The 24,116-nt window shown below is 37.4% G+C and overlaps 1 protein-coding gene across 1 annotated transcript in view; it reads right to left on the reverse strand.

The window, feature by feature from the left end:
* Nucleotides 1–349: 349 nt before the first annotated feature.
* NME8 (NME/NM23 family member 8) overlaps nucleotides 350–24,116 on the reverse strand; it is a 46,288-nt gene continuing 22,521 nt past the window's right edge. Inside the window, exons 10-17 of the mRNA XM_019710257.2 lie at nucleotides 23,192–23,284; nucleotides 21,762–21,946; nucleotides 10,140–10,315; nucleotides 5,926–6,070; nucleotides 5,119–5,226; nucleotides 2,373–2,524; nucleotides 1,666–1,810; nucleotides 350–1,061 (exon numbers count right to left, since the gene is read on the reverse strand). Coding sequence (XP_019565816.2) covers nucleotides 833–1,061; nucleotides 1,666–1,810; nucleotides 2,373–2,524; nucleotides 5,119–5,226; nucleotides 5,926–6,070; nucleotides 10,140–10,315; nucleotides 21,762–21,946; nucleotides 23,192–23,284 — 1,233 coding nt within the window. The 3' untranslated portion in view covers nucleotides 350–832. The remainder of the gene's footprint in view (nucleotides 1,062–1,665; nucleotides 1,811–2,372; nucleotides 2,525–5,118; nucleotides 5,227–5,925; nucleotides 6,071–10,139; nucleotides 10,316–21,761; nucleotides 21,947–23,191; nucleotides 23,285–24,116) is intronic.

The raw sequence follows: 24,116 nt of genomic DNA on the forward strand, positions 1-24,116 counted from the left end.
AGTCACATATCTTACACTCCATCTCCCACATTGCCCAGGATAGAAAAATTTTCAAGCTTTCTATCAACAACTAAGCACACTAAATCCACATACATATTATGTAGCTACCTCTCCCCCAATAAGTACTTCTTTGCCAAGGAATAGAAATGATGCTTTTTGCTCTGTGATTTGTACTGTGTTTCCTCGAAAATAAGACCTAGTTGGGCCATCAGCGCTAATGTTTCTTGTGGAGCAAAAATTTATATAAGACCGGTCTTATTTTATTATAAGAACGGGTATATAATATAATATAATATAATATTATATTATATTATATTATAATATAATACCGGGTCTTATATTAATTTTTGTTCCAAAAGACACCTTAGAGCTGATGGACCGGCTAGGTCTTATTTTCAGGGAAACATGATAGTATCATATTATATTACCATATGTAACCCACAGTAGTTAGTAGGTTCCAAGTTTCCAAATACTTAGCGAATATAGTTAAGGCTGCTGAATGACACCTCGGCAATTCAAAGTGGAGAAATGGAGGGGAATCAAGGAGAGGGACTGCATGAGACTGTCATGGCAGAGGGCACAAACGGCATGAGACCGATGCTTGCAAACCAGAGGGCATCGGGCTTGTCTCACTGTCTCCCAGGTCTCTGGTATCTGCAAGGCTTGTCTTTGACGTTTCAAGGCTGCTATGGAACAATATAGTGTGTCTGTCAGGAAATAAAGTTTAATTCAGGAATATGGGTAAAGTTCTGGTCTTTTCAGAACAAACATGTCCTAAACCCAGTCACTGTAACAACTACAGAAAAGGAAATAATTAAAAAGGTACTGTCCTTTAGTTTTCTTCAGGATTCTCAGGAACAAACATTCTATTAATGGTCTCAGTTGCCTCGTAGAGATTAGATGATCCATGGACAGCATTTTTCAAAATACTTTGTCCAAATCTGGCTCGGATAGAGTCTGGGGACAATAGTTTTGCTTCATCTGGGTCTGTGGGACCCATCAATCGTCTCCAGTCTGAAATAGCATTCCACTTCGTCAGAACCATGACCAAGGATGGAGCCCTGCAAATAACAATGTTTTCAGAAGACTTGGGCTATTTACAACTGTACACATTCCATACATGGCTAAAGAATGCAACAGTTTGAACCAGAGAGCTTGTCTTTATTCTTTGTCCTTATCAGTGAGATTTTGTGCTTGCTTTTTTCCCTTAATTTCCTCCTCTTCCAACAGGCTTTTCTGTGCTAGAAAAATGCTGTAGTGTAATTGTAGGGATATATGCCAAACACTGTTCCCAGTACTTTCAAAGTCTCAAGTATTTAGTCCTCACAACAAGCCTATGAGGTAGGTACTATTATTATCCTCATTTTACAGATAAGGAAACTATCGTACAGATAAACTATGTTGGTAAGCAGGGATTTAAACCCAGATAACCTCTATATCTAATGAGAAGACCTAAAGAAACAGAGGAAGGAGAGAAGGAAGCGAGGAAAGGAGGGAAGGAGGAGAGAAAGGAGGTAGAAAAGAAATGAACCCCACATATGAACAGGGTGTGTCTTCATGAATGGAGTTACATGGAATGTTTTAATTAATTTTTGTATTTTTCAAAGTTTCTACAATGAACATTTATTACTTTATAATACAAAGAACTATATGTGAGAAACTTACTCAGATAACATTTCCAATATATCTTTGTAAAAATGTTTTTGTTTTATTTTAAAATAGATTGCATCTGCTTGCTCTTTATTTAGCAGCAATTCTTTCATCTGTGTTATTTCAAATCCATTCTCTTTAATAAGGTGGAAGATCTCCTCTAGAGAAAACAGATATTTGCTAATCATACAGATTGCCTTCACTTTTGCTCCATTATCAAGTAGCTTGAAATAACGAAGGAAAGTAATAGTTTTACTTGCATATTGTGATTTAATACCAAAACCATGCTAAAGTAAACTGAACTTAAAAAGTACCAGACTGACATTCAGAAGAACTTTAATATGTTAATGTAGATGTTCGAGCTCTGAGATCCATCTTTCCAGAAACCACTGGAAACATCTACTAGACTTTAAAAGTGGCTCCTATGCTAAAAGTGAAGATATGTTTTCATCTCTGTGCTACAAATGCCAAGGAACATCATTCTAGATATGGACTGATGGGGAGAGCCAATATGAACTCTTCTTCCTGAAGTAGCAGGGCACCATTGAGGGAATTAAATAAAATAAATCTTGTCAAAATCTCACCAGCAGCCTAAACATTGATGGCTACATCCTGGATTTGAAGGTTTTCATTGCATTATTCTTTCAACTTTTCTGTAATTTGAAATTTTTCATTAAATTAGGAGAAACTGTATACATTGGGTTTTACTTTTAAATATTTACCTCTTTGTTCATGTGTTACATGAGGTTTAATCAGTCCTAAAACATTTTGAGGTGGAAAGAAATACTCTATTTCCTTTTCTGCAGCTTCTAACGAAACACTTCCATACAACTGGTTGATGGGTAAACTTTCCATTGCAAATTGTACACATAAACTTTGGAAAAGAAATCAAGTTAAAAATTGTTATAGCATAATGTAACATAATATAACATAACACAATGTAACACCATATAAGTGTTCAAAAGTTATCACGCAACAGCAAGTCACCCTGATCTAGGCATTGTGCAAAGGATGCTGTTACACAGCCGCCGGGCATGCTGCTTCCTTCCAAGGACATCACAGTCATTAGGAATATTTAAATAATTCTGATATTGGATGCTGCCTGAATGAAGGATAACTGAATGAAGGAGTGGATGGCCTCGTGCAGAGACAAAGCACAGACTATAGAATCCTGGCTGCACTGCTTGCTAGCTATGTGACATTGAGCAATTACTTAATTTATCTGTGCTTTAGTTGTCGCAAATATGAATAAGACAATAAAACCCATTTTGGAAGGTGCTGTTGAGAATGTAATCAGCTGATGTATTTGAAATATATGGTACATATTAAGCTCTCAATAAATATTCTTGTCCCTCCTTTCACCACTGAATATCAAGCACTAGAAATGACACTTGACTCTATACCAAACTATAAACATTAAATCCACGAGACACTACAGTAGAACCCCACCAACCCCCCACTCCCCATAAGCAGGGAAGCAACAGAAGAGGAGCCTACAGGACACTAAAGGGACAGAAGTGATGTTGATGGTGCTGGACAATCCATGTCAGGTTAGACAATGTATTCTGGTTCTATTTCTATATTCTATTTATATATGTATGCATATATATATATATATATATATATATATATATATATATATATATAAATTGTTCCTTAATAATTTTTTAGTTTCCTTTTTTTCTATCTATGCATATTTTAATAGAGGAGATGCTCACTGCTCATTGCATTTTCTGCCCATTACACAGAGTCCTGAGCACCCAACTCCCAAAATCCAGCCATGGTGAATAATGTCCCTTCCTGTTAAGAGAGCAACATCACTGGAAATTTGGCTTCTGTCCTCAGCTTCAACACCTTCTTGCCTCTCTGCTTTAAGTAATCCATTCAGATTTGCTTTTTACCATACCCAACCCGACCTTCCCACTCAGGCCTTGGCTGTTCTCACACCTGTAATTTTGACATACTTGCAGCCTAAACCCTTGGAACCTGTGCTTGCCAGGGATGGAGGATATGCACACCGAATGATGAACACAGCCTAAACCACAGCACTTACTGCATTCAATGCAGAGAACTATATTCAGCCCCTCTGTTATGCTTTTAGACATGATTATTGGAAAAAATTTGTGTGTCCATGCGTGTGTGTGTGTGTGTGTGTGTGTGTGTGTGTGTGACAGAGGAGTTTCTATATATCTGTTATGCAGGTGCCTGTATTTCAGATTAAGCAATGCAGAGTGAAGAATCTCATACCCAAGTGCAGAAGAGGGACAGAGCTTTGTTGAAAGTTTTCTAAAAGAACCTGAAAGACCCAGGAGGGGCCAAGAAAACTGGAAAAGTGGGGACCAGTAAAAAGTAACATTCAGGATTAGTCGTGAACTTGGAAACAGAGAGCTCATAAGGGCTCTGGAGGCGAATCCTTTCTATCACAGTGGGGTGGAGGGGACTCAGTGTCTTCCCCTAGAGAACATGGCTCTGTGCAGGTACACTACCTGCATACTTGGAGCCACAATTTCTAGAAGAGTGTGCCTATAGGCATAGGCCTTGTGTTGATAGGCATTCATCTCTCTCGCATGCTATGCTTTCCATTCTATGCTACATTTCATTAAGAGGCTCTGTGGCACTCGGCTGACATCATTTACAGTGTCCAATCAACATTATCCTTGATAGTTATTTTCTGGCTAAATAAGGGATAGAATGTGTCCATTCAGGATAAGTCATATTCAAGGTATCTCACCGAACAGAAACCATTTCAACTTTTATATGAGTGATGTTGTGTAAGTATTGTTCATTGTGTAAACTTGTGTCAAGTTTGCTCTGCCTGATACAGCATCTCTATTCTTGCTCACTTGAAAGGAAGGCCTTTCTTCCCCTGAGTTGAATCCCATCCTGCAATTGGCATGAAGAATTCAAGAGAAATGCAATTCGGTTAGTTTCCATCAATTATATCCCAAGAATGGAGATAGTATCCCTTCTTCCAGGTGATAGCAAGCCCGATGGTTAAAATAAAAAATTATTTAGAGTGCCCTCTATGTGCCAGGTAACATACCATGTTTTGAGCTGATTACAAAGTTTAGGTGATATCTAAGATTCATCAGTAAACTAACTTAGAAATGGCTCCCCCCAAATTATAGACTAAATATTAAATTAGTCATCGTCTTAAAATGCTTATGATGACCAACTAAAGAACCTGCAGCCATCTTCATACCTTTTTCAAGAGAATTTCTCTGCAATGTGGATAGGGCAGGTATTTCTGCCAAGAGATGGCCTATTGGCTGGGTATCCACCACTTTCTTCCCAGCTCCAAACCAAGCAACCCACAATCTTCTCTTGAAAATCCTTAGCTGTATTCAGGCTGATACTGGGTAGTCCACTCCTGACCCAGGACTAGAGCTGTTTCCTGTACCCCATACCCAAAAAGAAATGATAATGGCTCCCATGAAAACAGTTTGCGACCTATGATATGAATCCTACCTCTCTGGAAGATATTCTTTAGCTTCTTCAACAGTACTTGGTCCAATTAACGCTTTCCAGTGTTGTAAAGCATTATCTCTTAATAAAACAAGGGCTAGAGATGGACCACTGTTAGAAAAGAAAAAAACAAAGATAATAAAATTATGGCTCAATAGCTATTTATATATATGTAATACAAGTGCCTATGTTAAATAGACTACAAAAAGTCAAAATAATTCTTTTATCCAGAGTCTGAAATAAATTCCCATTGGTGTATTCTTAAGAGCATATCTGTTAAAAGATGGAAGCACAGAAATGAAAGGAAAAGAAGGACCTTGGTTCTGAAAGAGTTGTTCCTATATTGTTCCCATGCTCCTGCTGATTTATATACCCTTGCAAGATTTCTGTCCCAGCTGCTATTTCACTCACTCTTCTAGAAACCTGATAGATTTCTTGCATCTCATTCCTTTCATTGAACTAGTGATCTTTAGGATAACCAAAGCCCTTGAGAGTCAATCAGTTCTCTGCTTGGACTGGACGATGTTGCACACCCTGGATTTCTGGCATTCCACTCAACTGAACTATAGCAACTTCACCTGGGACCTTTCCATTGTTCCAATAACATTTCAGGAGGACCAGAGAAGACAGATAGTTGAGCAGAGAGTTGACAAAGGTGAGAGATTGGCAAAGAAGCAGACTCAGCACATGTTTACAGAATTGAGAGAACTGGCAATTTGAACAGAAAGAAGGGTTAACAGAAGATTTAAATGATTCAAAAATAAATCAGACTGTGCTTTCTACACCTAAAATCTACTGGTGTAAATTTACCTGGTCATGTTTTCTATAAGCTTTTCAAAATAATCTTCATTTTTATGTTCTTTGCATAGTGTTTGAGCTTCCTCTTTTGATAATACTATTTGTCTTTGCATCAGTATTTTAAAGCCTTCATCTTGAATAATATTCAAAACATCCTCTAAATAAAAGTCACATAATACACTTTAAACTGCTAGATTATTGGTTACACATACAATATAGAATGTATTATCAAAGGGGCATGTAATGTATTTTACTCTAATATGAAATTTTAAAATTTGCAAAAATAGCTCATTAGATTTTAACTTAAGGTGAACAATATTCTTAAGATATCAAATTATGATGCTATTTCCAATTTTTCATGTCATAAGAATCATACAGATACATACATACACACACAAACAAACACACAGCGGTATCTCATTAGCAAACATTTTCTATACTATATACTTTGTCTCTAAGATTGGAATCAAGGCAAGGCTATTCCCTCTCACCACTTCTATTCTACATCATACTGGAAAACCTAGAAAGTGAAATAATGCAAGAAAAGGAAATAAAGAGTCTATCGATGGGAAGGAGCAAATCAAATTGTCTTTGTTCACAAATGACATGATTGTCTATGTAGAAAATCCCAAAGAAACAACAACAAAACTCCTGGAACTAATAAGAGACTATTATAGCATACTTGCAGGTTACTATTAACATACAAAAGTCAATGACTTTCCTATATACCAACAATTAACATTGGAATTTGAAATTTAAAACAATAGCATTTACATTAGCACACAAAAAATGAAATACATGAGTAGAAATCAAACAAAATATGTACAGAACCTAAAAGAGGAATACTATAAAATTCTAGTGAAAGGAATCAAAGATCTAAATAAATGGGAACATATTCATTGTTCATGGATGGGAAGACTCAAAATTGTTAAGATACCAATTCTTCCCAACTTGAACTCTAGGTTCTACGCACTCCCAATCAAAAGCCCAGCAAGTTACTTTGTGAATATGGATATTGTCAAACAGATTCTAAAGTTTATATGGAAAGGCAAAACCCAGAATAGCCAACTCAATATTGAAAGAGAAAAACAATGTTGGAGGACTGACACTACCCATTTCAAGACTTACTAAAAAACTACAGTAATCAAGACAGTGTGGGATAGGCAAAGAAAAGACACATGTAACAATGGAACAGAATAGAGAACCCAGAAATAGACCCACATGAATACAAACAATTGGTCTCTGACAAATAAGTGAAGGTAATACTGTGGGAAAATGCTAGCCTTTTCCACAAATGGTGCTGGAACAACTGGACATACACATGGAAGAAAATAATCTAGACACAGATCTAATACCTTTCATAAAATATAACTCAAATGGATTACAGATCTAATTGTAAAATATCAAACTATAAACTTTCAAAGATAAAAGTAGAAATTCTAGGTGACCCTGTGTTTGGCAATGATTTTTTTCAGTTTAAACACTAAGAGAACAATTTAAAAAAAAAACAAAAAAAAAACCACTAAGTTGGACTATATTAAAAATGAAAACTTTTTTGTGAAAGACACTGTTTAAAAAACACAGAGCCAAAAACCTGGAAAAATATTTGCAAACCAAAGGACTTGTATTCACAATATACAAAGAACTCCTATAACTCAACAATAAGTTAAAAAAATAACTCAATTAAGAAATGGGCAAAAAAATCTGAAGAGACACCTCACCAAAGAAAGAGAAGTTAGCATGTGAAAAAATGCTCAGCATCATCTGTCATTAAGGAATTGTAAATTAAGACAACTAAGAGATACCATTATATCCTTATTAGAATAGGGGGAAAATCTAAATAACCACTTGTTGGCAAGGATGTAGAGCAAAAGGAACTCTCATTAATTGCTGTGTGGAATGGAAAACGGTACAGCCACTTTGGAAAGCATTTTGATAGTTTCTTACAAAGCTAAACGTAGTTTTACCATATGATCCAGTACTCATGCTCCTGGGCATTTACCAATTGAATTGAAAAACTTATGTCTACACATGGAAAAAAATAAACATTGTATATGAATGCCTATAGTAGCTGCTTTATTCATAATAGTAAAAAACTATTTTGACTATTTTAGGGCAGTGATTCTATTCTGTAGGGTAATACAAAAGGGATATGTAACATTATGCACTGGTTAAAAACCATAATTACAAAACTAAGAGTGAAACTTAATGTAAACTATGGACTTCAGTTAATAAAAATGTATTAATATTGATTCATTAATTGTAAAAATATACCACAATAATATAAGATGTTAATGGGAGAAACTGTTAGGCAGGCACAGGGGAACTCTGTGCTATCTTTACTGTGTTTCCCTGAAAATAAGACCGGGTCTTATATTAATTTTTGCTCCAAAAGACGAATTAGGGCTTATTTTCAGAGGATGTCTTATTTTTTCATGTACAACAATCTACATTTATTCAAATACAGTCATGTCATCTTCTTCTGGAACATCGTCATAACATACTAAATGCATCCATCTGGCTGACGATCTTAACTGGGGATTATTTTTGGGATAGGTCTTATTTTCAGGGAAACACGGTATTTATTTTTCTGTAAATCTACAACTGTTCTAAATTATAAAGCCTATTGAGTTAAAAAAACAGGTACATATTAAAAAAAGATTTTAAAAGGCAAACAGAACATTCCATAAAAGAAAACTCAAGGCCCAGATGGTTTTGCCGATAAATTCCGGTAACCATTTAAGAAAGATGTAATATCAATTATGCACTATGTCTTATAGAAAATAGAAGAGGAGTAACTACTTCCCATCTCGTTTTATGAGGCCTGCATTACACTGACACCAAGACAAGATAAAGACTTTACAATAAAAGAAAACAAATAGCCTTCATGAATATAAGCATAAAAGTCCTCAACAAATTATTTAAAAATTAAATCCAGAAATATGTAAATTGGACAACATACAATTAAGTGTGGTTTATCTAGAGAATGCAAGGCTGGTTCAACATTCAAATATCAATGTAATTGCTGTATTATCAAATTGTACCAAAAAAATAAACGTATCAGTAGATACAGAAAAAATACTTGAGAAAATATAACATCCATTCAAAAACTGCACCAAACTATGAATAGGTGGAAATTTCCTTAATTTGATAAAGAATGTATAGAGCTAACATTGTACTTAATTGTAAAACACTGAATGCTTTCTCTATAAAGTCAGGAACAGGCAAATGCGTCTACTCTTACCTCTCCTATTCAACATCATACAAGAAGTTCTAGCTAGTCAGTCAAATGAGGCAAGCAAAAATTAATTAATTAATTAATTAAATGGTATACAAATTGGAAAGGAAGAGATAAAACTTTCTTGATTTGTCAATGATATTTTGTCTATATCATTGGTTCTTGGCTAGAGATTTTGTCCCCAAGGGTGCCTTTGACAATGTCTGAAGACATTTTGGTTGTCACAACTGGGAGTAGGGGGGATGCTCTTGGCATTTAATGAGTAGAGGCCAAAGGTGTTGTAAACTTTTTACAATGCCTATGACACAACCTTCCTCAAAAAAGAATTATCTAGCCCCAAATGTAACTCAGTCTGAGGTTGAGAAACCCTGGTCTATATAAAAATTTCCAAGGAGGCTATATCAAAGCTTCCAGAACTAAGTGAGTTCAGCAAGTCAAAGAATACAAGGTCAATACACAAATATCATTTTATTTTCATACACTAAGTATGAGAAAGAATGAATGCTGTGAATTTATGGTTTGTGTTCTTACTCTGCCATATTCACTCTGCTATGTATGGGATGAAGTTAAAAACCTTTTAAGTGCCGGGCACTTTATGCTTCTCATTTTACTCTTTTGAATTTTACACATGAAGAAATAGACTTGGTAAAATATATTTTTCAAATCACACGATTAATAAGGGGTTGACCCAAATTTTGAATTAAGGCATTTCACACAGGAAAGCTTCTAATCTTTATGTAATAATTCCTGCCATGTTAAAATCTACTCTAACAAATTCATATGTTATAAAATACTTTGTAAACTCTTTACAAAAATGTTTTATTCATTATTAATGAGAAAATAGTAAATTAAAATTAACAAAATTTCTTACTTCAGGTACTTTGTCTTCAAAGATAAATTTAAAAATAATATTTTTAATATAATTATACTAGGGTTTATTTAAATCCCATGTATGAAATACTTAAACAATTTAAACTTTATTTATTACCTTTTCTTTTGTGAAAGAGATCTGGTCGAAGTAATGCCATTATCCTTTCTAATTTTATGTTTTTCATACTTTTAAAATCAGGGAAGAAGATATCAATAAACTTATCAACATTAACTTTATTCTCTTCAATATCACAAAACTCAGATAGATGTTGTCTTTCCATATATTCTTGTAAGCTGTTGAAATACAAAATATAACTTAAGATTATTAGAAGTGAAGTTTAATAACCCATGCAAGAAAAATAAAACTGATAATATATTCACAAATAATTTGGGGTTTACTAAAATAAATTAAAAATTAATTATACATGAAGATAAGCTGTATCTTGAAATCTGAATCTGCATTGGCCTAGTGAACTCTGCTCCCTCCACCCTGATGACTCCTTGGGACCCCACCCCACCCAGCTTGCATACTGCCCAAGGTTCTTTCAGGCATCTGAGCCTTACAAGAGCCTGCAGGGGGCGGCAGGCCTCAGAGTGCCCTGGGATTTTTGCTGAGCTGCTCCAGGCCTGATACTGGTGGCAACTGGCTTTGATTCACAGCATGCCCTCTCCCCATGCATCTTCAGGCCAAGCAAAAGCAATGACCAACCACAATTGCTTTGTAGCTCCTACCAGGTGGCCACTGTCTTGTCATAATCAGCAGCTGATCTTGGCCTCCACAGGAGACCTTCCCAAATAGTCCAAAAACAATACACCCAGTGGCCAGCTTCAGACCACAACAGAGCTCCACCCAATTAGCCTCACAAGCAGTACACTCAAAGGATGGTCTAAGTAGGTACCAGAGCCCACTGGGGTGAATCCCGCTCCGTGAGGTCAGAACCACACAGCAGCTCATCTACTTTGGTCATGGCCAATCCTTACTGCTAGTTAGCCTGAGGGTCAATCCCACCCACTGATGTTCTAACAGCAATCAAAGCTCAACCACGATAGGAGAATACACACAACACAAACAAGGAACACTCTTAGAGCACCCAGTTCAAGTGATTAGGAAGATGTGCCACTGGGCCCCACAAGACACCTACTACATAAGGCCAAGACTAGAGGATGTAGCACATCTACTTAATACATAGAAACAGAGGGAGACAGACATAAAAAAGGGGGGAAGGGAAGACAAATAAACATGTACCAAATGAAAGAACAGGATAAAACTCCAGAAAGCAACTAAACAAAATAGAGGCAAGCAATCTACCAGAAACAAAGGTAAAAACAATGGTTATAAGGATGATCAAGGAACTTAGTGAGTTCTTCAACAAAAAGATGTAAGCACTAAAATAGGACATTAAAACCTTGAAAAAGAACCAGTTAGAAATGAAGAATACAGAAACTTGGAGATCCAAGATGGCAGAATAAATAAATGTTGTGCTTGCCTCATCCCAGGAGTACATCAAAATTACAACAGAATTATAGAGCAATCAACATGGAGATCCATCTGAAGTCTAGATGCAGAGAAGTTTTATAACTAAGGATATAAAGAAGAAGCCATATGGAGACTGGTAGGTGGGGTGGAGATGCGAAACGAGCTGGCCCCAAACCTCCATGTGGCACATGAAAATTGGGAGGGATATCTCAGCCACAGAGGTTCCCCATGGAGGAGCAAGGGACCCCAGCCCCACAAAAGCTTCCCCAGCCCAGAGTACTGGTGCCACGAAGAGGAGACCCCACAATATTCAGCTGTGCAAAACATTGAGGATTCCAACCGTCCAGGTGGGACAGAAGGCTGAGGGAAACCTAGACATCCCCTTAAAGGGCATGTACAGGCACTCAGCCTGTGCTCCAGCAGAAGGACGATGACTCTGGGGGCATTGGAGATGTATGAGGAAAGACTGAGGTGTGTAACTACAGGGTGAGGACTGGCAGATAGTCCCCATTTTCCCTATGTGGGGCCCTTCTTCCATGCAGCCAGCAGGCAGGTGCCATCTTTCCTATGTTGAGCCACCCCCACAGGCCAAACCTGAATCTGATTGGTCTGGTGAGCTCCATTGCTCCACCCTGATGACTCACTGAGATCCTGCCTCAACCAACTTGTGTACTACCAGAGGCTTTATCAGCAGCTGAACCTTACCAGAGCTGGCAGGTGGAGCAAGCCTCGTAGTATCCTAGCTTTGTGCAGAGCTACCCCAGACCCAGTAATGGAGGTAGTCATCCACAGTTTGCAGCGTGGCCTCTCCCATGTGCCTCCAGGTACAGCACAGGCAGCAACCAACTGTGGATCACTTTGTAGCTCCTACCAGGTACTCCCTGGCCAGTCACAGGCATTGGGTGACCTGGGCCTGCACTGGAGCCCCTCCCAAGAGGCCCCAGAACCAACATACTTAGAGGTTGGCTTCAGACCCCAGCAGAGAACAATCTAATTACCCTCACAAACAGCACACTCAAAGGGCAGTCTCCAACAGGCACCAGAGCTCATTGGGGTGAATCCTGCTCCATGGAGTAAGCTCCCCTGTACAGCAGCCCATAAGCTGTGGATGTGGGCAAACCCCACAGCCAGTAAGCCTGAGGCTCAATGCGACCCACTAATACACCAAAAGCAGTTGAGGCTCAACTATAACAGGAGAATACACACAACCCACAAAATGGACACTCCTAGAGCAGCTGGTTTAGGTAACCAGGGCGACTGTGCCACTGGACCCCACCAGATTCCTACTATGCAAGGCCACCCGACAAGCCTGGGCAACATAGCAGCCCTACCTAATACATAGAAACAAAAACAGAGAGGCAGCCAAAATGAAGAAACAAAGAAATATGTCCCAAATGAAAGAATAGGAGAAAACTCCTGAAAAAGAGCTAAACAAAATGGAGGCAAGCAATTTACCAAATACAGAGTTCAAAACAACGGTTATAAGGATGCTAAAGGAACTTAGTGAGAATTTCAACAGAGAGATAGCAAGCATAAAAAAGACATAGAAACCATAAAAAAACCCAGTCAGAAATGAATAACACAATAACTGAAATGAAGAATGCACTAGAAGAAATCACCAGCAGTCTAGATGAAACAGATGATCAAATCAGTGATTTGGAAGTCAAGGTAGCAGAAAACATCCAATCAGAACAGTAAAAAGAAAAAAGGGATCCAAAAAAATGAGGACAGTTTAAGGGGCCTCTGGGACAACGTCAAGTGTACCAACATTCACATCATAGGGGTACCAGAAGGAGGAGAGCGAGAGCAATGAATTGAAAACCTCTTTGAAGAAATAATGACAGAAAACTTCCCTAACCTGGCAAAGCAAATAGACACACAAGCCCAGGAAACGCAGACAGTCCCAAATAAGATGAACCCAAACAGGCCCACACCAAGAAACATCATAATCAAAATGCCAAAGGTTAAAGACAAAGAGAGACTCCTAAAAGCAGAAAGAGAAAAGCAGGCCAGAAGGGATTGGCATGAAATATTCAAAGTGATGAAAACCAAGGACCTACAACCAAGATTACTCTACGGAGCAAAGCTATCACACTTAGAATCAAAGGACAGATAAAGAGCTTCCCAGACAAGCTAAAGGAATTCATCACCATGAAACCAGTATTACAAGGAATCTTAGAGGGACTTCTTTAAGGTATATATATATATATATATATATATATATATATATATATATATATTCAATAATATGGTTGATTACATATCAATAATATGCTTATATATGTATATAACTACATATCTATCAACAATTACTTTCAATGTAAATGGATTAAATGCTCCAATCAAAAGGTAGCAGGGCTGAATGGATAAGAAAACAAAACCCTTACATATGCTATCTACAAGAGACTTTCAGATTGAAAGACACACAGACTGAAAGTAAAATGATGGAAAAAGCTATTTCATGAAAATGGAAACAAACAAACAAAAACAACAACAAAAAAATCTGGAGTAGCAATAGTTATACCAGAAAAAATAGACTTAAAAACAAAGACTATAACAATGGACAAAGAAGGACCCAGTAATCCCACTTTTGGGTATTTATATGAAGAAACCCAAAAACGACAATTCAAGGGGATGTGCTCATCCATATGTTCATTGCAGTATTTACAATATCCAAATATGAAGGCAAACTGGGTGTCCCTCAATGGGTAAAGAAGAGGTAGTACATATGGACTATTACTTAGCCAAGTAATAATGGACTATTACTTAGCCAAGTAATAATGGACTATTACTTAGCCATAAGAAAGAATGAAACCTTTCCATCTGCAACAACTTGGATGGATGTAGAGGGTATTGTACTGGGTGTAGTAAGTCAGACAGCAAAAGACAAAAGTCATGTGATTTCACTTATAAGTGGAATCTAAAGAACAAAATAAATAAACAAAACAGAAACAAACTCATAGAAACAGGAAACATTTTGATGGAGGGGTTTGGGGTTGGGTGAAAAAGGGGAAGGGATTAAGCAGTACAAATTGGTAGTTACAAAATAGTCATGGGGATGTAACATAAAGCACAAGGAATATAATCAACAATATGGTAATAACTATGTATAGTGCCCAGTGGGTACTATTGAGTAACTATCATGTACACCTGAAACTAATACAATATTGTATGTTAGCTATATTTTAATAAAAATGTTTTTTAAAAAAATCACAAATACACAACCTAACATTACATCTTAAAAAACTAGAAAAAGAACAAATGGAACCCAAAGTCAACAGAAAGAAGGAAATAATAAAAATTAGACCAGAATTAAAGGAAGTAGACAAGAAAAAAATTACTGCAACAAAGAGTTCATTCTTTGAAAAGATTTATAAAATTGACAAACGCCTGGCTAGACTCACTAAGGAAAAAAAGAGAAAGACACAAACAAAATCAGAAAGAGGAGAAGTTATGATGGATACCAAAGAAATGCAAAGAATACTATAAAGGACTATATATCACCAAATTTAATAACCTAGAAGAAATGTACAAGTTTTTAGAAATACATAACCTTCCTAGACTGAATCACAAAGAACTGGAAAATCTAAATAGACCGATCAACAGTAAAGAAACTGAAACAATCATCTAAAACCTCTCCAAAAGCAAAAATCCAGGACCAGATGGCTTCACGAGTGAATTGTATTAAACATCCAAAGAGGATTTAATACCTGTCCTCCTCAAACTCTTCCAAAAACTGAAGAAGAGGCAATACTTCCTAACTCATTTTATGAGGCCAACATGACTCTCATACCAAAACCTGGTAAGGATAACACAAAAAAAGAAAACTACAGACCAATATCTATGATGACTACAGATGCAAAAACAAAATACTAGCAAATAGAACACAATATATTAAAAAGGTTATATATCACAATCCAGTAGCATTCATTACAGGGGCACAAGAATGACTCAACGTAATGCAAATTGATCAATATGATCAATAAAATAAAAGATAAAAATCATATATCAATAGATGCAGTAAAAGCATCTGACAATATGCAATATCCATTTATGATTAAAACACCTAATAAAATGGGTACAGAAGGAAAGTACTTGAACATAATAAAGGCTATATACAACAAACCCTCAGTTAATATAATGCTTAATGGTGAAAAGATGAAAGCTTTTCCTCTATGATCAGGAAAAACACAGGGATGCCCCCTCGCCCCACTGTTATTCAATATAGTATTGAAAGTCCTACCATAGCTGGAGTAATCAGACAAGAGAAAGAAATAAAAGACATCCCTTTTTGCAGATGACATGATTCTTTATACAGAAAACCCTAAAGTCTCCATTAAAAAACTATACAGTAAAGCTGCAGGATACAAAATCGATGTACAAAAATCCACTGCATTCCTACATACTAACAATAAAATTTCAGAAAAAGAAACAAACAAACAAAAAAAACAATTCTTTTTCTAATTGCAACAAAAAGAACAAAATACCGAGGAATAAACTTAATGCAGGACTTATACACTGAAAACTACAAGATGTTCTTAAAAGAAGTTGAAGAAGACACAAAGAAATGGAAAGATATTCCATGTTCACAGAGTGGAAGAATCAACACAGTTAAAATGGACATATTATTACCCAAAGCAAAATATAGATTTAATGCAATCCCCAAGAAAATCCCAATGACATTATTTTAAAGAAATAGAACCAAAAAAAATCATCATATTTGTATGGAATCACAGAAGATCCTGAATAGCCAAAGCAATCCTGAGAAAAAAGAACAAGACCAGAAGTATCACACTCCCGACTTCAAATTATACCACAAAGCAACAACAATCAAAACAGCATGTTATTGGCAGAAAAACACACAGACCAATGGAACAAAATTGAGAACCCAGAAATAAATCCACATGTATTTAGGCAGATAATTTTTGACAAAGGAGCCAAAAACATACCATGGAGAAAAGAAAGCCTCTTTAATAAATGGTGCTGGGAAAACTGGAAAGCCCTGTGCAAAAGAATGAAACTAGACTGCTATCTGTCACCATACACCAAAATTAACTCAAAATGGACCAGACACCTAAATATAAGACCTGAAACAATAAATTGCATAGAAGCAAGCATAGGTACTAAACTTATGGACCTTGGGTTCATAGAGGATTTTATTAATTTGACCTCAAAGGCAAGGGAAGTAAAAGCAAAGATAAATGAATAGGACTATATCAAACTAAAAAGCTTGTGTACAGCAAAAGAAACTATCAATGAAACGAAGAGGCAGCCAACCAAATGGGAGAAGATATTTGCAAACAATACCTCTGATAAGGGGCAAATATCTAAAATATATAAAGAACTCATACAACTCAACAACAAAACAAAAAAAGTGCAATCCAATTTAAAAAATGGGCAGAGGACCCGAACAGACACTTCTCCCAAGAAGACAAACACACAGCCAACAGATATGTAAAAAAATGCTTGATTTCACTAGCTCTTAGGGAAATGCAAAACCACAACGAGATACCACTTCACACCTGTTAGAATGGCTATTATCAGTAAGACAAGCAATAATAAATGTTGGAGAGATTGATAGAACCACTATGGCAAACAGTATGGAGGTGCCTCAAAAAATTAAGAATAGAATTACCATATGACCCAGCAATACCTCTTCTGGGTATCTACCCCAAAAGTCTGAAAACATTTATCCATAAAGATATATGTACCCCTATGTTCATTGAAGATTACTCACAGTAGCCAAGACATAGAAACAACTGAAGTGTACTTTGATAGATGACTGGATAAAGATGATGTGGTACATATATACAGTGGAATATTACTCGGTCATAAGAAAAGATGAAATACTGCCATTTGCAACAACATGTATAGATCTTGAGATTATGACGCTAGGCGAAATCAGTCAGACAGAAAAAGTTGAGAACCATACGACTTCACTCATATGTGGGATATAAAACTGAAAGCAACAAATAAGACAAACAAACAACCAAAAACTCATAGACACAAACAACAGTTTAGTTGTTACCGAGGGTAAGGGGGGCAGGGGGGTGGTAGAACAGGGTAAAAGGGATCAAATATATGGTGATTGGAGGAGAATTGACTCTAGGTGGTGAACACACAATGTGATATATAGATTGAAACCTACATAATTTTACTAATCAATGTCCAATAAATTTAATAAAAATTAAAAATAAATAAATACCAAAAATAGAACAGACATTTTCTATGGAGAGAGAAACACAATATATTATAGGAGGTAGGAATTGTTATCTTCACTCAGTCATAAAGATTTAAAGCTGAACGGGACGTTAGAGATCATCTAATTTCCCCCCCCCCAATCTTTGTATCCCCAGGACTTGGCACATAGTAGGACTTTAATAAATATTAGATGAATGAAAAGATGCATAACAGAATGAATGAATGAATGAATGAATGAAGGCTGAATGAATGAATGAAGACTGCCAGAAACTGATACGGGCCAAACAAGTAGCCCCTCCCAGTGAAAAACTTTAAGTTTTCTTTCCTGTAGGGATTTTAAGTTGCCTTTTCCTTAAGTTTCTTTTCCCCCAGTTTCTTAGCTCCTACCTCCCTGCTCTTTAATTATTTTGCTAACCAGTTTCTTAATCTTAGGCAACAGATTGTTTTTAGCCTGAATCATAAGAAGTGTTTTTACTTCCTGCTTTAGATAATTACCCTGGAACTTGTGATTTATACTTGTTGATTGTAGTCATTGAAGCCTAATGTTCTCTCCAACCTGTTCTGGGCCCAGCTCCTGGAGAACTGATGCCACCTGAGTGACCAGTTGAATGGCCACAGGCTCCATAAGAGCTCACGGATTTTCCATCACATAGCCACCCCGCATGAATTGCTTTGAGTTCTGCCCTTTAAGAAATTTATTAATTAAAATCTATTTTTCCTCGTTCAGGGGCCTTGGGGATACAGATGATACCCCAGCAAGATTGCCAGTCAAAACCAAAGAAGCCAGTACAGTCTTCCAGGAGGATCTCAAGACCCCTTCCTCTCATCAAAGATCAGATGGGTCAATAGGTAGGGACAGCTCTACAGCCCTGCCCAACCCTCCTGTCCCTCAAATTCCCATAGAGATTTTATGGGGATCATGTCTCTCAGGGGAAACCAAGGCAGGCAGTTAGAGACAGGCATTGGGTATCTGCATTCCTGCATGTCCAATACAACCCGCAGAATATGACTGCCCAAAAGACCTCCCCTCCCCGTCCAAAACTTCCCCTTTTCATTATAATTATCTACCCCTATGAGGAAACAAATAGGTACAAAATACCCAACTAGATTAGACCTGTCACTTGCACCTGCACCGTAAAGTCCACAAAGACTTTCATTTCTTCTGGACCTCATTATACCATCATTAGAATATCATACATATGCCCAAAGTTCATTAATATCATTATAACAGACTGAATTCTGGGAAGGAACATGCACAGTCTAAAAAGATGAGGTAATAGCCTCTTGTCAGTCACAGGTGTCAATCAAGTGGTCCCGGAGAGGAAGAGCCCATCCTAGAAAAGAAAAAAATGAAAAACCACCAAGTCCTCGCCAGCCAGCATCTTTTGAGCCATGCCTTTGCTCAGGCTCGTTCCTATACCTTTGGAGTGTATTTTGTCTTCTAATACTGACGCCCTTGAGCCACTGCCTTCTGCTCAGGCCCAGTCCTATCTCTTTGGAGTGTACTTTTTCTTCTAATAAACTGTTCTTTCACCACTTTATTTCTGTGTCTTATTCAATTATTTGCTTGAGATGCTAAGAACCTGGACACTGCATCAAGGAGGGCCTGCTTTCTAGTAACAAAACTACTTTTATGAATGTCGCTAAGGAACCATATCTTCCTCTTCTGTAGAATGACTAGAAAACAAAGATGGACAACATTGTCCTTTGAGTTCTTAGTACACAGACAGGCTGATCAAGGAGACAGGCATATAAACAGATTAATATAAGTAATGTGATAAAAAGCCATCATGAATGAATTTGGCATCTAGGCGAAAAACATGGGTGCCTGTGTCCTGTTTTCCTGGTTCTCTCTCACTCGTACCCAGCCAGCCATTGGATCAAGTGGGCCATTGTGGGCATGAAGGAAGTTTTCCTATGCCATGTAGGTTTACAAACTGTAAGTTGTCTTTCTCTGCCAGGATAACCAACCTGACAAAGACTTGGGACTGTGCTGCCCTGTGAGTAGCTCATGTTCATAGAAGGAGCCAGCCATCACTCCCAGTCTAATTGCTCTGATTTTTTGTTTTGTTTTGTTTTGTTTTGTTTGAGTTTTTTGTTTGTTTGTTTTGCATTTCATTGTTTTATTTAACGTTGTTTTTTTTTAATTAGTTTCAGGTATACAAAACAATATAATAGTTAGACATTTACACCCCTCACAAAGTGATAACACCCTCCCCCAAACTACTACCCCTCTGACATCATATATAGCTGTCACAATTCCATTGACTATTCCCTGTGCTGTACTCCACATCCTGTGACCATATATATGTATATATACATATATATACATATATATATATATATATATATATATATATATATATATATATATTAAATTTTAGTTGACATTCAATATTATCCAGCTTCAGTTTCAGGGGATGAGGGAGCAGGTGAGGGGATTAGAAAGCACAAATTGGTAGGCACAATATTGCCATGGGGATATGAAAAACAGTTTGGGGAACATAATTGCTCTGCTTTTTAACTTGCCTTCTGCCCATTCCCCACCACCAAGAGAAGAAGCTGAGGAGGCTCTGAGGTGGGGGAAGGGCGGTAGTAAAGAATAAAAGTGAACAAATGTGTAAATTATTCATGAGAGTTTTTGTCCTTGATCCTTTAGGTTCAGGATCTACTTAAAAGATGGCAGGCGGACATGCGCAGCACCGTTAATCCCCGCCTTCAGAACCAGTGCTGTGCAAACTGATTCCCAGACACAGGCTCCCCACCACTCTGTGCTGCCTGCTGTGACCAGTGCTCACGATAAACACCGGCCAAAGGCTAAGGGAATCTCTGAGTTTAGAAAGAAAATGCTGAAGACTTTGCCCAAACAAGAGTAACACCTCTCACCCCACACCCACCCTGCCAGTTGCCTAAAATTGTTCCTCCTATTACGAGGGTATTGAACAACTGGAGACAACAACTTCTCAAAGTTGGATATAATGGAGACTTAACTGAACAATAGCACCAAGGCAATACTGACTTCTTTATGTCACTTGCATTAATGAGTGTTTCACAGAACACTTTTTTTAATGGCTCAAAAATTCTGGTATGAAATCTGGTATCTTTTTGAGCCAAATTCTGCCCACCCAAACCTCCCCTCTGACCACTAATTATCATTTTCCCTTAAACCTCTGAAAGTAAGTACAACTGTTTACAAAGCCTCTGGCAGCAGATGACTTATTTTATGAGTCCCTTTATCCCACTTAAAATTTGGAATAAATGATATTAGGGTCTCCTTGCTACCTGAAAAGCATGACATTGCTAGGAACCAGCAAATGTAGCTACTTAAGAAAAGCCATGCAATTCATGCAATTAATAAAACAACAAGGAAAGTTCTGGAGAGTCCCAGCCAAAAAATGCAATGGAGATGGGCTTCCCAGCATGAGTAGACACACATCACGAAGCCTCAAGACTCAGCCACTCTCACTGTGTTGCTGTTCACCCACTTTTCTTTCAGGCACAGCTCAGAAAACCTTTGTGTTAAATTCTGGATTTTCTGAGTCCTCAGAGGAATAAAAGGCACAAATAGCAGTGCATAAAACCGACATTCTCTAAATTACTTATGTTGCTTTTCAAATATTTAAAAATTCATTAATAAAATCATACAACTACTTAATTCCTAGCAATGTATAACCACTAACTGCCTTAAGTGAAAGGGCAGAGTACACTTGATGTCGGTAGGACACGGGGAAGGAATGTGGAATGTGGAGAGATGGGAAAGGAGACAGGGTTGGGAGGGATTAGGCATGATCCCAATCTACCCCTGGAGCCCCAGCCATTGAGGCCAGACTGGTGTGCCCAGCTGTAGGAAGACAACTGGAAAATGCTTCCCTTGCTAATCCTCTTGATGGAAACATCAGGACAACACCAGCTTTGCTGAATATACAGTATTTTAGATTGACTAGAAGAAATAATTGTGGCTTCAACATAAAAACATTTGTCTTTACATTTTGAGATATTTGGACATTACACTTCATTACCTACTAAGACATTATAAATGATAAATTCCTGGTCTCAAGCTACCTGTCCTGCCTCTTCTTCACTGTAGGTGTGGCCATCTCATGTTGGTCCTCAGATAGTTCTTTAGATTCGGTCTCAGGATTAGGTACAGTTCCTTCCCAGGAAGGCTCTTGTTCATCTCTTTCAGATGTAATTAGAACATAGCTTAGGCCACTTGTCATTAAAGAAACAAAATCTTCAAAGTCAGGCTACAAAATAAAATGATAAACTGTTCAGGCTCCTGAAATGGATAGACTAACATGGCGGCCACTACCCAAGTCAGGTGGCATCTTCCCTTTCATGATCAATGGGCAAGGGAATGGTATCCTTATAAATAAAGCTCCTATTAACAAACACATCATTGTTTTCCCAAAAATAAGACCTTGCCAGACCATCACCTCTAATGCGTCTTTTGGAGCAAAAATTAATATAAGACCCGGTCTTACAGTATATTAAAGACCGGGTCTTATATTATAGTAAAATAAGACTGGGTCTTATATTAATTTTTGCTCCAAAAGACGCACTAGAGCTGATGGTCTGGCTAGGTCTTATTTTCGGGGAAACACGATAGCAGGGATTGATCTTAAAGATGGTCTAATAACTATTCTCAAACTTTAGGATGTGTCTAAATCATTTGGAATTGCTTATTAAAACAGGTTTCTGGAGTCCAATTCCAGAGTTTATGATTCAGTAGGTTTAGGGAAGAGCCCAGGAATTGGATTTTCTCAAAAGCTCCCGAGAGGTCTTGGTACAGTTGATCCAACCCCTTCCTAATGGCCAAAAGAGATGGTTTGTGTGGTGCAACAGCACTTTGTGTAATGACAAACATGTTCTGTGCTATCCAACATATGTGGCCATAAGCAGCTGCTGAGCACTTGAAATGCGGCTAATGCAACTGAGACATTGAATTTTTATTTAATTTCAATGAATTTAAATTCAAATGGCCACATGTATCTAATGGCTACCCTATTGGACAGTGCATCTGTAGGAGCTATGTCTCTTGACCCCAAGCCAGCGTACAGCACTGCCTTTATCCTATTCCCCCAGGCATGAGAGAATTTAAAAAAATAGCTTGAGAGAAAGGCCTCTGGGTACAGAAAGAATTAAAGCTTTCCTGTGAAGTGTATGACAAAGAGCCTTCAGCCTGGTATAAAACTCGATTAAGAAAGGCCTGGCTATTCCCGGGAATCTTAGAGGACATAACATAAAGTGGTCTTCTCTTCAAAAGAACACATCAGAACATCTACTTCTGCTCGGCTGCCACTGCTTGTCCTGGAGACCGCTCCCGAGTCGCAGCTTTGGCATCGCCACAATGTGGACACCAACAGGGACACTGGGAGCTTATTTGGTTGGTCACACTTATTCATTTCCTTTTCTATAACGAGGGTGTAAAAGTTATAGGAATCTACTACATCTGAAAATATAGTGGCTATTTTGTTTTTTAACTTTCTTACCTGGTATGCTATTCCACTATAGAAATCCCTTACTTGCTCTTCAGTGAGCATTCTCTTATCCTCTGCTTCTATGGCATATCCTGCACCGATAATCTTCAATTAGAGAGTAAGGTCAGATCCAGATGTGTTGTGGGACCACATGTAAAACAAGTCAAGGACATTTGGTGCCTATGCTTAACAAACCAGCCAGATTTCAATGCATTTCATGTAAAGACCTCAGCACAATCCGTAGGGCACTAGGTTTGAAGAGGCTCAAAAACATATAAACAAAGAAGGCCCTTTCATGCCTCCTACTATTTATGTTTCCATGGCTCAAACTAGAGACCTCACAATAGTTCTATTATATAATTGAACTGTCCCAAAATGTGAAAAAAGACTTTTGAATTCCAAGGAAAGCTATCATAGCTCTCTCAATCATTCAAAAAGACATAAATTTACAAGCACTTCTTAACCATCTATTTTCAAAATAGTTTTAACTTTTTGTAAGGGTTTACTTTGTTAAGGCTATAAGTCATAATCTATTATATCTTGCTCTTTTAGCAATAATTAAGATTTAGCCATGCTTTGTCTTGAAGAAAATTTAATTTTAATTTAATGACAAATTCGGTTTGCATGTCACTCAAGTATAATAAAATATAACAAAGATAAGTTTTGAGATAAATATGCAAGTGCAATCAGGTACTAAACAGTTAAATATAAGGGTAATCTGGGTCCTGAGCAACTCATTAATTACATTAAACAATACCAATAATTTGAGCTCAATTTGGTTTGGGAGTACCTAGCACCAAGTACCTCTACTTCTGTTGTGAAAGCGAGCCCTGTTCTGGTTCCGTACGCTCAGTTGATACAGCAGAGCTGTACTTACTGTACTTACAACTCAGTGACCCCTCTCCTAACTGAAATTCCAATTTGAACAATTTCTAAA

The sequence above is a fragment of the Rhinolophus sinicus genome, linkage group LG09, assembly GCF_036562045.2.
Source record: "Rhinolophus sinicus isolate RSC01 linkage group LG09, ASM3656204v1, whole genome shotgun sequence".
NCBI classification, from domain to species: domain Eukaryota; kingdom Metazoa; phylum Chordata; class Mammalia; order Chiroptera; family Rhinolophidae; genus Rhinolophus; species Rhinolophus sinicus.